This window comes from Puma concolor, chromosome D1 (assembly GCF_028749965.1).
Source record: "Puma concolor isolate L17-30 chromosome D1, mPumCon1.1.hap2, whole genome shotgun sequence".
In the NCBI taxonomy this organism is placed as follows: domain Eukaryota; kingdom Metazoa; phylum Chordata; class Mammalia; order Carnivora; family Felidae; genus Puma; species Puma concolor.
Genome location: NC_141676.1, coordinates 4318306 through 4334728, shown reverse-complemented (window position 1 = coordinate 4334728; position 16423 = coordinate 4318306). Strand labels below are relative to the sequence as shown.

The 16423-nt window shown below is 49.0% G+C and overlaps 1 protein-coding gene across 31 annotated transcripts in view; it reads left to right on the top strand.

Moving 5' to 3' along the window:
• PPP6R3 (protein phosphatase 6 regulatory subunit 3) overlaps positions 1 to 16423 on the top strand; it is a 137955-nt gene that overhangs the window by 72855 nt on the left and 48677 nt on the right. For 30 of the 31 annotated variants that reach the window (XM_086676703.1, XM_086676702.1, XM_086676701.1 and 27 more), the window contains 5 exons: positions 85 to 271; positions 3381 to 3518; positions 5640 to 5705; positions 8455 to 8567; positions 12307 to 12420. In XM_086676703.1, the coding sequence (XP_086532829.1) occupies positions 85 to 271; positions 3381 to 3518; positions 5640 to 5705; positions 8455 to 8567; positions 12307 to 12420 (618 nt within the window). The remainder of the gene's footprint in view (positions 1 to 84; positions 272 to 3380; positions 3519 to 5639; positions 5706 to 8454; positions 8568 to 12306; positions 12421 to 16423) is intronic. The other variant, XM_086676707.1, reaches the window with a different exon arrangement.

The following is a 16423-nucleotide window of genomic DNA, read 5'->3' as shown; positions in this document are numbered from 1 at the left end:
TAGGAAGCCTTTCTGATTTGTGTTTTTACTTGATGTCATGAAACTGTTAATACAGATGATGATACAAGTGTCCTGTTCTTCTAGGTACCCAAATATATCTTGTGAGTTGCTCACTTCTGATGTCTCCCAGATGAATGATAGACTGGGAGAAGATGAGTCCTTGCTAATGAAATTATATAGCTTCCTCCTAAACGATTCCCCCTTGAACCCACTACTTGCCAGTTTCTTCAGCAAGGTGCTAAGTATTCTTATCAGCAGAAAACCAGAACAGGTAAATATTATTTTCCGAAAGGTAAGTATTAGGGCTGATCATCCCCCTGAGATGATCCCCCAGTCATTTTGTTGCTTCAGTGTTCTGAGTGTGCCGTTAAGCCCAGGTTCTGTAGAGGAAGAGTACACTTGAAATATACTGACTTACCACCGATTCCCACGTTAATGAGCGTGTTCCCACTTGACGTGTTCTTTTCCCAGTGCCCCACAGCTCCGTTTTTTGCTTTACTGTGGTTTCCTCTTTTGACACGTTTGGAGCATGAGAATGTGGGGTGTCCATCTGCGAAGGTAGCGAGCGGCGTGGCTCCTACCGAGTGGTTGAAGGGTCGTAGTGACTCTGGCAAAGTAAATTTTTAATTATCGTTATTATTTATTTACTTTTTGCGTTCCCCTAATGATGAGCACAACAGATGAGGCTTTAAATCAAAAAGCTTTTCTAGAAATGTAATTGATGATTAGTTTATGCCAATGGTCTGATTCCACTCAAAAACTTAAGTGTTTAGCGTGAGACGTCTCTGTTCAGACTGCTCTTCCTGTCCAGTAGCGCTGGGGACAGAAATTCCTATGTTACTATTGTGGCAGGAACCTCCCCCTCCCGTCCCCCCTCCCCAAACCCTCACGTCTGTTTTGTTCCTAAACAATTCAGATCTGCGTGGGAAATTTGTATTCTAAGGATCTGTGGCATGTGTAGTGGTTCTCAAAGTAGGGTTCCTGGACATGAGTGCCACCTGAGAATTTGTTAGAAATGCAAGTTCTAACCACCTCACACCTAATGGATCAGACACTCTGGGGGTGGGGCCCAGCGATCTGGGATTTTTAATAAGCCTTCTTGGATGACTCTGATGACAATTTGAGAATCACAGCTGTGGTGGATATTGGTGTGAAAAAGGACGTGCTTACCAGGAGATTACGATCCGCTTACGGAAACACGCACCCAAGGAGCCACGAGGGCCTCGACGCTCAAGTACAGACAGATCTGCCAGAGAGCAGCGAGCAAGGGTGTGATGACCGGGTGCAGTTGGTCCAGCCGGCCGGGCCTGGCCTCCTTCCTGACGGAAAACAGGCTCCGTGACCCGTCCTTGCTGTCAGCAGAGGGTTGAAGCTATTTTAGGCTCAGTCCGTCTGTCTGTGCCAAGGCAGAGTTTAGAAAGACGAGGTTGTTCTTTTCACGTTCTTAATTAAGCAGCATTACCCTCCTAAATGAGTTGGGATTGAAGTTCTCTTTTCTTAGAGAGTGAATCCCCAGTCATGATCACTGTAACCCAGGTTGTCTTTCCCTGTTCTGCCTGCTGGGGAGAAGTGACCGCGCTGCTGGGTCTTATCCCATCAGCCCCAGTTACTCCCGGTCCTTTCGGATGGTTGTAGCCATTATCGAAACAGGTCTTTACACCTTCGTCGTGCCTTTTCTTTTCCCTCTGTGCTGGGGGAGTCCGAATCCCCGGGTCCCGGTTCTCACCAGACCTTCACTGTAGAGCCAGAACGCGCTGGAAGCTTTCTGGGACTCAGCATTTGCACGGCCTTCCAGGTCAGACCTCTCTGTGCAGAGGTGACGGCACGTGCCGATTAAATGCTGAGAGACGGGCCTGGCTGCTCTGTTGTTTGTTGTGCTTCTTGGCTTAGGACTCTGAGTGGAGTCACCCCTGCTCTTCTCGCTGTAGGAAGAGCTCAAACCTAGCGCCTCTCTCTCTCTCCCGTTGAGAGCTAAGAGTGTGAACGAAGGTGTCCCATCACATGATATGTTATTAGGAAGGGGCTGTGCAGCTGCAGGGGACGAAAACCACGTCGACTCCGTCTGGCTTAACCAACACGGACGTTCGTTCACTCGCTCACGGGGCAGGAAGTCGAGCCGTGGGACGCCTTCCGTGTTGGGGGCTCTCACGTCAGGAGTGTCCTCCTCCATCTAGGACGTGTTGCCGTCCTGGCTCTGCTGGCCACGGCACTGGCTGCAGTTCGTGCCTTGGGGCCCCACATCCGGCGCCTTGCCGCTGAATCCTGCAGTATTTGGGGCACATCTGACTTTTTCCTCTTTGCTCCTCTCCTCGTGCTTTTAAAAACTGTGTGACTCAGCTGTGAGTGGATTAACTTCTTGAAAGTTTCTGTTACAACGTGTCTAGAGAAGCAACGTATGATGGTTAGTCCTGCACTTGTGCCCGGTGGTGTGGAGCAGTCTCTGTCATCCCTGGCTCTTAGGCTTCTCCACGTGGGACAGTGGCAGGATTGTGGCTTTTGTGGCCTACAGATCTACGTTTAAACCTCAGGGCAGCCACGGTTTGGCCCTAGCGACATACTGAACTGGTCTGCGCCTCGGTTTCCTCATCTGTAACGCCGAGTGGGGCAACCTCACCTCGAGGGCTCTCGAGAGGTTTCGGTGAGATTAGCGGCTGCCACACTGGTCGTGTTGCTTCTGGGACTTGTGAAGGGACCCTGGGTGGCTCCGGACAGAAGGCGCAGCAGGGTGTGCAGGACAGAACCAGCTCCCTCTTCTGGCACAGGAGAGAGACCCAGGTGGCCTCTGGGTGTTTCCACGTCCCTTCTGTGTAGCCGCCCGTCCCTCCCTCACCCCCTCCCTGTGGGAACCCGGTCAGGTGAACCCAGATGAAACCCAGATGTGATGTTTCTCTAGCAGGTCACTTAGCCACTTAGACTGACGGAGAAATGCTTTTTGCTTTGAATTTTTTTTCTTAACTTGCCGGAGTCTAATTAGGATTTTGAATATTCTGCATTTCCGTGCAAAGTCTAATGGACTTATATTTATGTCCATAAACTGTTAAATGGTATATTCTCATGCTCATTATTAGGGTACTAAATTCTTTATCCTTATCCTTTGAAAGTTAGCAATGACAGTGAACAGAAAAAGACTCTGTTATGATGTGTTTATATTAAGGAATGCGTGATACTTGGGGAGATTTTTTTCCTAAGGGGTTTGCGTACCGTAACAGCCAGCAGCTTCCGGTTTTATGTCTGATGACTGACTCCATGTCTGCCAGTCCTCGGCGGAAGGTGGTGGTGGGCTCTGAGGGGGCGGGTCCGGGGGTCAGGGCGGGGTAGGACCTAAAGTTGATGGTTCCGCCCATTTCCATGTCTTTCAGTTTCGGTTTGTTCTCCTCTAGATCGTGGATTTCTTAAAGAAGAAACGTGATTTTGTAGACCTTATTATAAAGCACATAGGAACTTCGGCCATCATGGATTTGTTGCTCAGGCTCCTGACGTGCATCGAGCCTCCGCAGCCCAGGCAGGATGTTCTGAATGTGAGTAGAATCATGACCCCCGCACCGGGGCTGCTGGGAGCTGGGAGCCCGGCGGGATTCCAGGAGGTTGGGAGAGGAGAGTTGTCTGGGAAACCGGGTCAGGGGTGAGGGGTGGGGGGAGAGGGCAGGGGGAGGAAGGAAGGTCGTTCGTAGGAAGAGATTCAGGTTTGGCGGGATTGGCTTTCCGGGTGTGCACATCTGTAGGTGCCTGGGATGCTTGGGGAGGGGCTCTCCAGCCTTTGCCGGTTTGTTTCTCGGCGGGATGGGTCGAGGATGGGTCTCAGAGCTGCCCTGGTGCGAGCGGAAGGCTGGGAGCGAGAGATCTCGTCTGCGTCCGCTCGGCTCCACGGCGTCACTCTTGAGACCGTGGCCACCCTGCAGGGTCTGGCCGCAAGGACACGTGTGGCTGTTTCCAGGAAATCCGTCTTCACAAGTAACTTTCTTCTTGTGGGTAGTTGGGAGCGTGGGATAAGAGGGAGAATGGAGATTGATTTTCAGAATTCTGGTAGGTGATGATCTTCGGATCCGTGTGCCCCTCGAAGAGCTTTCTTAAGTGGAATTTGGGTGCAACGAGTAACTTAAAGATGAAGTTCCTCGCGGGCTCTTATCTTTGCCTGTTCTTCTTGTCTTCTGGCTCCTCCTCTCTCATTCTCTTCACTGCCTTCTTCCGGAACCTTCCCCAGTCCATTCCATGCTTAATACTCCACTTTGAACCTTAGCACTTACTTGTTTCTTTGAAGTCCGTTTTATTGGCAATGCCTTTCTTATTTTACATACGTGTGTGCATATATACGTACGTGTGTGTATGTATGTATTTTGAGAGAGAGCTCACGCGAACGGGGGGAAGGGCAGAGGGAGAGGGAGACACAGAATCCGAAGCAGGCTTCAGACTCTGAACTGACAGCACAGAGCCCTTTGCGGGGCTCGAACTCACAGACTGTGAGATCATGACCTGAGCTGAAGTCGGACGCCTAACTGACCGAGCCACCCAGGCGCCCCGGAGTATTAAGTGCTTCTTAATGGATGTGGGGCAGGTTAGCTCACAGTCCTCAGTTTCCCTCCTTTTCCCTGGGTGGTCAGGACCCTCCGCCCCGTCCCCTCAGACATCACCCGGGAGCTCAGCTCCCCCCCCCCCCGCCCTGCTGAATCAAAGTCTGCGCTTGAGCAAGACACACAGGAGGGGGATTCACGTCCCCGTTTTAAAACTGGTCTTAAAATGTGAAGTGGGACCTCTAGCTGTGTGCCCTCTGGTAGCTTCGTGTGCATTTCCTTTGGGCACCGCCCTCCTTGAGGACCAGACAGCTGGGCCTTCAGCAAAGCGTGTTTGATTTCTTGCCACCCGGTGCCACGCCTCCCCCCTGTCCCCAGTCTCCTTTAACCTTTGGGTTTTGCTCGTTTGGGGGTTGTTTTTGTTTTTGTGTGTCCTTTCGCGGTTGCGAGTGCTTTGTTTGTTACGGTGTTCCTGTCCGTGCGCAACTAATACTCCACTAGCTGACTTGTGATTTATTCTTCCTCACTCCTTTCCTCTTCCTGTTGGCAGTCCCAGCAGTACCTCACGTGTGGAGGGGAGATTGTTCTGGTCAGGATACCAGCTCTTTACGAACTCGTGACGGGGCAGACAAACTCTCCTGCTGTGGGGTACTGCCCCTGTGCTCCCTGTGGCTGCTTTGGTTTTGAGTCTGAAAGTTCATCATACATTTTAACCCAGAGGCCTGATACCAAATACTGCTTTCGTCAGTGTTTCTGAAGCTGTCTGAAAGCGAAGATGTACATACGCTTATAGAAGATGTATAAATTCCACCTCCCCTCAACAGTCAGAACACAGACCCTTTTAGTGGGTGGTGTCTGAGAATTACTTTGTGGCCGAGAAGCTGATGGTAGAATTTCTGTGTGTGGGAACTGTAATTTGGGGCATAGTTGGTACTGTTGGCTGCTGTTTAAATAATATATTCACTGGCATTTTCCTTGGGGGACTTTTAATTTCCTGTAGTGTTCAAAGTCCAGAGAAACCTGTAACATTCCACTTAAAATGTGATGGATATTTCCAAGTATGTTAATCTTCATTGGGGCTTGAACAAAAGCCACGCATTGCTATGATTACCTCTACAATGTGTTTTACAGTGGTTAAATGAGGAGCAAATTATCCAGAGGCTTGTGGAAATAGTTCATCCATCGCAAGAAGAAGACGTAAGTTCTCTTGTGCGACTGTAAACTTGATGTTCTTGTTTTGTTTTTTAAAAAGCAACCGTGTTTATGTGCACAGAACATAATTGTACAAGACGTGAAGGTAGAGGACAGGTGTTGTTAAGGTTGACCGTTTTCTATACACTGAAGGGTTTAAAAAATACTGCATTTTCCTGTTGCCCAGAACTTTTCCAGAAATGTGGAAGACAGCAGGCCCCGGTTCCAGCACCGTCTCCCGGAGCTGGGATTTCGTGCTGCGTCTGCTCGCCTTTGCCGCAGACCTCCGTCCACACTCCTTTTTTCTTGTGTGCACATCTTGAGCCCAGATGGTGTGGCCACATCTGCACTTGTTTGTCTCTGTTCTGGCTAAAGCTTTCTGGGCGGCACCTCAGAATCTTCGCCACCACCAGCCCCTAGAGCGTTGGGCTCCTGGCGGTGGCACTTCCTGGCCTGGCTCACGGCGCTCACGTGAGGGTTTGGCTTTGTCCCGGGTGCTGACGACGGACTTGGCAATAGGATCGAGGCCGGGTTGGAGCATGAAGACAGAGCTGTGTGCCCAGGGGATGCCCGTGCGGGGTCGGGGAGGGGTCCCCAGGACCCGCCCGTCCGCCTCGTGGAGGGACCTGTCGCTCTGCTCCTCTGCCGCTGCTCTGGCTGCCACCTTCAGCAGGGCTGGGCCACGCGGGATTGCGGGCGTTCAGCCCTTTCTCCCCGCGCACGTGGCACTTCTGTGGGGCTCAGCCTACTGTCTGTGCAGGGGCTGCTTTAAAGTAGAGGCGGGGAGGTCGGGGGACCCTCTCTTTAGGCCTCTAGGTGGCCACTTAGTTTGAAGAGTGAGCCCCACGGAAGAGTAGCAAAAAGCTAGGCGTGTGTCCCTGGAGGACATTTGGCTCACAAAGGTGAATTTTCTATCGAGGTTGAGTTAGCCCCTTCTACTCTGGTGCACTCAAAACCTTTGCTACCCGGAGTTCAGCTGCAATGGGCTTTTCCAAAAAAAAGTTAGTCATTAAAGGTGCTATTCGTTCCCCGTCTTGCCCTCGGGACCGTGCAGCTGGCGCTCCCCTCGGTGTCGTCACTGCGGACGTTCAGAACACAGTCCCGCGCATGCCCGTGCCGTGCGGGTGCTCGAGTGCGGGAGTCCTGCCCAGCGGGAGCCCACCATCTGGTTGGGGTGGTAACCCCTCCCGTGCCGGGGGGTTGCACGCTTCCCGTGTGACCCAGGTGTGGCCAGTGCGGGCCATGGGGAGAGTGACGGGGAGCGCGGCCCGTGCCACTCGGGGGGAGTATGTGTCCGTGGACGAGGCTTGCCTTTCGCCAGGTTCACGTTCCTGAACGGCAGAGCTTGATTACTCAACGGGAAGTTAGTTATACCTGCCTGCGAGGTTCAGGAGAAACTGATAAAGGAGAAGCCCAGCTCTGCAGCTTTCTTTTTTCTTTTTTCAAGGACAAAGCATTTGGGGCATTAACACCTTCTTTACTTGCCTTGCAAAAAAGTTAATTTTGCCTCTGGACAGTCCTGTTGATACTTCTGTTTTGTATTATGGGATACATTATATGCTAAAATGGCACTGACCGGTTTGTGTTCGTGAAGGAAACATCGGGCTTCTAATTCTGGTCAGTGGATTTTGCTGTCCTGGCGCGTGTCGTCATCTGTGCCAGAGGATCGCTGTCAACTGTGCCCGTGTCACGTGCCACAGAACGTGATGCGCGCGGGTGCTGAGACTTCGGACCTTTCCTGGCAGGCTGTTACACCACACACGAGGAGAACATGCAGTATTTCTTACCCATTGGCATATTCCAGGAAGCTTTGTCTTTTTTTTTTTTTTTTTTTTTTGGTTAACGTCCATTTATTTTTGAGAGAGAGGCAGAGAGTGCTTGCACGCGAGTTGGGGGGGGAGCGGGGAGAAAGGGAGAGAGAATCCAAAGCAGGCTCCACGGTGTCAGCCCAGGGCCCGACACGGGGCTGGAACTCACCAGTGAGATCATGACCTGAGCTAAAGTCAGACACTTAACCGACTGAGCCACCCAGGAACCCCTGTCTTTATTTTTTAAATCAGTGCCAATTTAAAAGCTAATTTATGAGCTTCTATGCTAATAAGAGTATATACAGTTGACCTTTGAACAACACAGGGGCGAGGGGTGCCAACCCCCTACAAAGTCGAAAATCCACGTAAAAGTTTGGACTCCACAGACGCTTAACTGCTGATAGCCTGCGATTGACCATAAGCCTTGCCGATCAGGTCAGCCGTCAGTTAGCACATAGATTGTGGATGTGTTCTGTGCACGTTCTTCTAATAAAGTAAGCTAGAGGAAAGACAGTGTTGTTAAGAAAGTCCTAAGGAAGAGAAAATGCATGCTTACATGAGTATGGTACTGTATTAAGAAAATCCGCGTGTAAGTGAACTCGTGCAGTTCAAACCCGTGTTGCTAAAAGGTCAGCTGTATTTGGGGACGTGTTTTTTTCAAGTTTTCACTTGTCGAAATTCTTCCTTGCCAGAACTTTGATCACATGTCCCTACACATGGAAATCTGTATCGTGCAGTGTTGTTACATGGAGCTCATTAGCCTGGCAGAATAAATTGCTCGTGTCTTTACCTACGTGACTTCTTTTGAGCTTGACTTTCTGTTCACTGCAGCTTATTATGGCCAGTGTTAATTTGTGTTATTTCTTAAGCATTTTCTTCTCTAATGTTTTATTATAAATTTGACATTTGACGTGTTTGATAGTTAAAATTGTACTTTTTCCCTTTAGCGGCATTCAAATGCTTCACAGTCACTTTGTGAAATTGTTCGCCTGAGCAGAGACCAGATGTTACAGATCCAGAACAGTTCAGAACCAGATCCCCTGCTTGCCACTCTAGAAAAGTATGTTTCAAAGTCTGTTCTTGTTCTTTGTTCTTATTGATGCTGTTTGACGTGTTACCATTGTGAGTGTTGGTAAGTCTTCCTTATGTGGGAATCGTGTCCCTGCAAAATCCCCTCGGGTGGGTGAGAAGGTAGGACCTCAGCTGTCTGTGGGGCCCGCTGGAGACCCACAGGGTAAGAAGGTGAATAAATGACATTTGTGTGTGGACTTTCAACTTTCAAGTAGTTGTAAACTAGAATTCTGTAAAGCCATCATAAGAGAGGGTGGCCGCAGTATAACTGTAGTCACTGCCCCACAAGTCTTTGGTGAAGAGTCTTATACACAAACTAATTTGACCCATTTTAGTCCATGGTTCTTACTAGAAGCTCTTCTTAGTGTTTACTGTATCTTTGCAGCTGACTAGGGGCAACCTGACCAGACCTGATGGAAGGGTCACAAGCCCTATATGTTCTGTGTCTTTGAACTGCTCGTGCCCTTATTTTGAGACCGTGCCTTTGAGCAGCCGTCTCCTGTTTGGGTGGAAGATAGCTTGGGGATGCTGTGCTGTTCCGAAATATGCGAATGGCCAACCCATAGGCATTAGTTTCTGTAGATTCACAAATTTTCTGAAAGAATGCTTACCATCAAGCTTGGGCATACATTCGACCTGCATCCACACGGCTGCAGGCTGTTGGCATAAAGAAGAATCAGGCATTTCCGCCCTTCAGATGAGTAAGTAGAGAGGGTGCACACACCGTGAGCTGTGAGGTACGAGTGGCGGCCTTGCTTCAGTGCACGGCCGCTCTTGTTCTCGCTGATGACTTCGCCCGTCCTCTTGCGATCCCTCTGTACGTTGACGTTCATGTGGCTTCTTTTGGCTTAACTACCTGGAAGGTCCTTTTATTCAAATAAAACATTTGTGTGTATTACTTACCTGGCAAGTGTGAGATGAGCAAGGACCAAATTAGGGACGTTGTAACTTTTGTAGTCTGTCACCGGAGAAGCAGAGTTGTGTTTTCCCAGTGAGTATTGTTGACTAGGAAGGAGTTGACTAATTCTGAGGGAGCGAAACAGATTATTGGTTCCTGAGTGATATGTCATTTTACCCATCCCATTTCCGTTATTCTCGGCTTTATGGCATATGTACTCTTTTTATAAATATAAGACATTCCACATTCAAATACCAGTAATCATAGTATTAGGTTGAACCACGTCAAATTGCCATTTGAGTAGGGTAAAAACATATTGAATACCAACAATCTGTGGTTCATGACAGCAGTTGTCCAACAGAAATAAAAGATGTAATTTTATTTTATTTATTTATTTTTTTTTTTAATTTTTTTTTCAACGTTTATTTATTTTTGGGACAGAGAGAGACAGAGCATGAACGGGGGAGGGGCAGAGAGAGAGGGAGACACAGAATCGGAAACAGGCTCCAGGTTCTGAGCCATCAGCCCAGAGCCTGACGCGGGGCTCGAACTCACGGACCGCGAGATCGTGACCTGGCTGAAGTCGGACGCTTAACCGACTGCGCCACCCAGGCGCCCCAAAAGATGTAATTTTAAATTACCCAGTAGCCACATTCAAGTAAAGGGTGAAATTAATTGTAATAATTATTTAATCTAATTGATACAAAATATTTGAACACCTCATTTAAAAAATTATTGAGGTATTCTACATTCTTTGCACAAAGTTTTGGAAACCCAGCATATATTTTACACTTAGGACAGATCAATTGAGACTAATTGCAGTTTGAGTACAGTGGCCTCATGTGGTTGACTCTGGCCACCTGGGACAGCAGGTTCGCCTTGAATGTCAGACTGACCAACATTAATCACGGAGTTTCAGCGCCACCAGAGCCCTCTCAAATGTGGAATCTGACCCATGAAGCCTGTGTATGGACTAGCTCTTAGAGTTCAAGCTGTGTCTTTAGTCCTGGATCAGCTATAAATTGAATTATATAGGTACATACTCAGAAATGACATCATTAAATATTAGTTGGAGTAAATTTCTTCAAATTCGTGGACTTGAGGAGTCAGGAGTCCCATGCTATCACTGAGTTAAATCTTCACTGCACTTAGTGGGGAGACTTACTCTACAACAGCGCCTCCCACACTCTTCTTGAGATGAGAACCAGCCCCTTTTAATATCACACATGCTCCCACGTTATGGTGGTTTCTTAGTGTCTGTTGATTAAGAAAATGCACAGTGACCAAAGGCTTCTACAGGCTTGGTAAACTTACTAATTGTAATAGCATTTGTATATAGTTGATATATTATTAGGTAGTAATGTATAATACTTGTTTATGTTTGATAAATTATGGCGTAATATAGCAATATTATATTTTTTAAGATTTTAACGTTTATTTGTTTTTGAGAGAGAGTGAGAGCGAGCGAGCAGGGGAGGGTCAGAGAGAGAGGGAGACACAGAATCCGGAGCAGGCTCCAGGCTCTGAGCCGTCAGCACAGAGCCCGATGCAGGGCTCAAACCCACGAACCGTGAGATCGTGACCTGAATTGAAGTCGGATGCTTAACCCACTGAGCCCCCCCAGGCACCCCTGTCTGTTGTGGTTTCAAGCTGCTAAGTAAGAACATCACTTGAACGAGAAGGTGGACGTCTATAGTTGGTCGCCGTGTCCATACCCCTCTACCTGGGGTGAGGCTGCTATTTGAAGAATAGACATATTTACTGTGAAAAAGCGGTCTGTTTTCCAGAGCTCAAGCCCAAACCTAGTATTTATTCTCTGGACTGCCATGCGTTGAGTAGCGTTTACGGTGCTGTTTTGGGCCAAGGTCTCACAAGGGGTTTCAGTGCTGGTCTGGGAGTGTGTGAGAGCTCCTTCCAGCAAGGGGGTCCTCTGAAGTTAGGCACCGGTTGTATTTGCTTCCCCCAAATAAAAGGAGATTCTCCTGCTTGCTGCCCTAGCCTGGAGAGGGCGGCGGTGTTGGGCTGCGGCGGGCACAGCTGTCCTCCGCATGACTGGCGTCTCCGCTGGGTGTGCAGCGGGGGCTCCCCAGCTGTAGGCCCCATTGTACGGGAGGCCCCAGTTCTAATTCACTTGGATTCGGAAATACTGAGATCCTGAGAAACTGAGATTTTTCCTTGAGAACACCCATGTAAGTTTACCTAACAAGTTACCCTTGTGTTTTACATTGATCATGACCTTGAATATGTAATGGGAAGAGCCAGCCCGCAGAGAATACTTTTTGGGCAGTAGTTCAGTCAGATCCATTTCATTGCTACCGTGTTACTTTGATTTACCAGATTTTAATTAGAGGGTAAAATGCAACAATTGATCTTGTCTTTTACCTGTTTCAGATCTTAGTTAATTATACATCAGTGCCTTTGTGGGAAAACACTTGTGGGTTCTATTTACCTTTTTGAAAAATTACCCTTCTTTTGTGGGGCATAGAGTTCCAAATCTTATTACCACCCACAGCTACCACCGCCACCACCCTGGTCTCAGTGGGAGGTGACCGCCAATCTTGAAGTATTTGTTGGCTCTCGGCAAGATTGGCAAAGGCAAGCAGGGCCCAGGTAATTCTGCTGAGGCGGCAGGGTGGGGCAAGTAGGAAAGTGTATGTGGGAGAGTTGCATTTCTAATAAGCAGGATCACTTGTGTGCTCTAATAAATGTATTAAAAATAAAACATTAAGTAAAACGGATACTTGCCTTACCGGTAGCGTGATTTTTTTTCTCTGACGTTACTGTTAAATGATGTTATGGTTAGCATTTGACTGTTGATTTGTCTCCCCAGGCAAGAAATTATAGAACAGCTTCTATCAAATATTTTCCACAAGGAGAAAAATGAATCAGCCATCGTCAGTGCAATCCAGATATTGCTGACTTTACTTGAGACACGGCGACCAACGTAAGCTTTCCTTTTGTCTTACAGCAACGAGCCATGTTGTTGTGCTTTTAGATTTCCTAAAAGTGCAAAGTCGTTGGTTGATAAAGTGCCAACATCATGCCCTTGAATTGCAGGTGCCGAATCTTTTTCCACCACATAAACTGTAAGTTAGTTTTATGTGAATGTGGTAGGTAGGGATATAGTTTGGTGACGCTGTTTATGGGCAGCGTCTGGGTATTTGTACCGGTTATGAAAACGCTGCTGTAAGTGCTGTCATAAAATGCGTCACAGCGGAGAAGCTTCTTTCCTAAATATGAAAATGGAAAAGAGGTGTTCTCCTGGTCGGTGGGCAGCTCTCTCTCCTCCACGCAGCGGTTCAGGGACTTTCTGTCTTGTGATTCTTTCCTCCTCGTGCTAGCTTGAGGCTTCACGTTGAGCCTTTGGGGGTTTCACATGTGAGGCCACTGCAGTTGGTGAGGCTGTTTTAAAATGGATGGGCAGGTGGCTTGAGGCCTTTACGGCAAAATTTGAGCAAAGTGAGAACCAGAAATGTGGTGTGCTTCCCCCAAGTGTGTGTCCCGGGCCAGCCATTTGTGTTCGTCGTGTCATTCTTCACAGTTTATGTCCACTGCTGGCTAATTCGCTTAGTGATCATCAGCGTTTTCTGATGGTTCCCTGGAGCATGAGAAGAGGTACGTATCCGTAAGCATTGCAGGAATATGTGGTTTAGAGATTAGAGTTTGTGTTTTCTCACTCGCTGTTGGATTTATCCGGTAAACCAGAGGGCATCAAGAGGACAGAAAAGGGCTGCCGTCAGCAGATGAAAATCTCGGCCGTCCAGGGTTTCTGGATGTGTTTCTAACGATGTAATTTTGGTTTCTAGCAAAGTAGTGAGGACAGCCATTCTGCTTCCCAGATACCTGATCTCTTGTCCTGGTCTGTTGAGTTCTTGGTTAGCGGTCGGGGAAGGGCAGTCTGGCAACCCTGCTTCAAATGCCTTGTAATTTGGAGATTGCGTCTGCAGCTTTCACCGTGTCTTCTGTAAATTCTGTTTCAAGTCACGTAACTGGCAACTTTTCAGGTGTCAGTCAAGTGGTGCGGGACTGTCATCCTGCTGGTCCTGCCTCACGGTGGTGGCACCATCTCTGAAAATGGTCTGGAAGCACCTGAAGCGGTGTTGGTGGCTTCGACCAGCTGCCCTGCCTTGAGAAGGCTACTTCTGAGAACAAGGATGCATCTTTGTGTATAGAAGAGAAGAACCACACCGCTGTGCAGCCTAAAGCAGACAGAGGAGATACCCCAGTAAGAGGAGGAAAGTTCTGACCAGGAGGAACTTGTCTTCAAATCAGAAAGGTTTATCAAATACTAAACAAGATTAAATATTAGGGGTGGAGGGCTCAGATTCTAGCCTTTTCCTGATGAGCTTTCTGAATCCCAAGAAGAAAGGATAAATCCTGAAGGTATCTGGCTAAGAAGTCGTGGGTCAACTACAAAGCGGATCGGATTGCCAGGCCTGTTCTCTGTGCATGTGAATAGATCTTCCGTGGGTATTGTAACTGGATACCGGAAAGCAGGGCTGGACTGCGACCCTGACGCGCCGTTGCTGGTGTGTGGGGGCGGGAGAGCCATTTTAAAGCCTCTGTGACCTCAGTGTGCCCATCTGGTTTCTGTTCAGGGGGTACATTTTGTGAAGATTGTACTCTGCCGAAACCAACGGAAAATAAGTTAGAATAAAGAACTCGAAGGGATAATACTGGTAAAATTGATGATAAATGAAATGGATGGGGGGGCGGGGTGAGCATTAACATGAACGTGAAGGTTAACTTTTAAGAAAGAATCATTGAATAAGTCACGTGTTGGGGAAAACAATGAATTTTAGATTATTTTAATAAAACTTAAGACATGAGATGGGGTAAGTTAGTATGTATGTCAGTTCTTGTCTTACCCCAAGGAACTGAGGTGCACTCACAGTTTTTCTCATCGTGATAAATTATAGTTCAGATACGTTTTCCATAAATGTAGACTAGTAGGCTGTGACAGTCCCGAAGCTCCCTAGGGGGCAAGGAGGGCCGAGAAACCTCAGAGCTGTAGGCACAGGGTAATTTGCATACACCTGCAGGCCCTTCCCCGGGGAGCCGCGGTGGCGGTGGCAGCGGCCGTGGCAGGCAGAGCCGGGCAGACGAGAGAACACTCCGCTTTGCCCCGGGCGCGAGGAACCAGAGCAGCGGCCTTTGGGCAGAATGCACGATCCCCCTCCGTGATCCTCCTCTACCCTCTCTCCTGCTGAGCGAAGCTCTTTGGCTACTAAGGACATGCTCTAGCCCCGAAGACACAGCTGGAGACCATTTGCAGTAGGCAGAAGGAACCGCAAAAAACCCTCTAGCCCACAAGACAGGCGGGGACGCATTATGGGCCCCGACCATTAGAGGTCCCCTCGCACTGAAGCGAGGTCAGTGAGACCTAAGGACCTGTCAGCTGCCTGAGACAGGCTAAACCAAAACAACGTTTTCCCCATCGGCAGTCCCGGTTCCCTGGGCTGATGGGGCAGGAGAGGCCAGTGTGGAAGGAGACCCTGCGGGCACAGGAGCAAGCTTAAAGGGTAGAACCTCCAAAGACTGAGCTAAAGAGTGACGGGGGGAAGACCTTGGCGAACCAGCCCTAACTGTAAACACGAAGTAAGGGGACACACACCTGAAGTCTGGAGCGGGCTGAGGTCACGGCAGCAGCAGAACCGAGACCTAGGCCAGCCGCTGACTGGAGGGGGAGGTGAACCCCGCCTTGAGGGCCTGGAGAGAAAGGGGTGTGTGTTCTAGAAACACTGCCCGACGCGACTTGCCCACCTTTCCACGAAAAATTATAAGACGAGCAAGACTAAAAAACCCCGAAAACTCAAGAGCAGGAGTAGTCAACAGACCGAGATTTAAAAATGCTGGAACTGTCTGCCAGGGAATTTAAAATAACTCTGATTAGTATGCCAACGGCCTGTGGGGAAAATGGACAAGCGCAAGCAGGTGAGGGGACTTTAGCGGAGATAGAACATCACACGGACAATGCTAGAGCTGAGGCCCGCAGCAGAGATGAAGAAGGCCTCGGGGCTTACTGGTGAAGTTGGACGCAGTCAAAGAAGGAGTCTCTAGGACGTTAGAAATCACCCACACTGACCGTGAAGAGGTGAACCAAAAAGACTTGCTTTGTGAGCCGCAAGGGCCTAGGAGTGACCCGCCACTGGGAACAAGGACCGGTGGCCAGATCTCGGTCCCTCACACCAGTCTCCAGGGAAGGGAACTGGGGCTCCTGGGAGAAGTGGCTGGTTCTACAGGTAGGGCAGGAGGAGTCTGGAGCATCGTGTCAGGTAAAAATTAGGAAGTACAGAAAACCCTGCAGAACCCCACGGTGTAAGTGGCCGGGGTTAGGTCAGAAGAGCACTGGGCCAACTGACACCCAGAGCTTTCATTGGCCAAAGCCGATTGGCCCAGTCAACACCCCCCACAACGGCACAAGGCGTTGTCTTCTAACCCAGAGTAGAATGTTTCCGATAGTTCATACTGATACCAATAAACAGAAGAGCAGAGACACGTCTCCCCTGTAGAAGAGTTGCACGGAGTTCACGTGGATACACCCCCCTCAAGGAGGAAGAACAAGACTGCCCGCTCTCGTGCGTAGACCGCGCACCATGGCTTCCCTCCAGAGAGTTCTGTGTGGAAAGACAATAAAAAGAGCACCTTGACAGCGACTCTGGCAAACACTTCCTGGGCCAGATAATCAAAGTGGCAGCCGGTGACAAGTTGTGTTGACAGTCTGTGCTCTTGTGGCGTCACGGAAGTGACGTTTTCCCTGTGCGGGCTTCCTTTCAGAGGCCCTGCGGTCACGAGGAGAACATGAGACAGACTCCGGTGAAGGGACTGCAGGATACCTACCCAGTAAGGTCCGAGTAAACGTCCCAGCCAAGAGGAGCCTGAGGAGACAGGACAAGTAAATAAGGTGTGGTGTCTTGGACGGGATTCTTAAATGAAGGACGGACCTT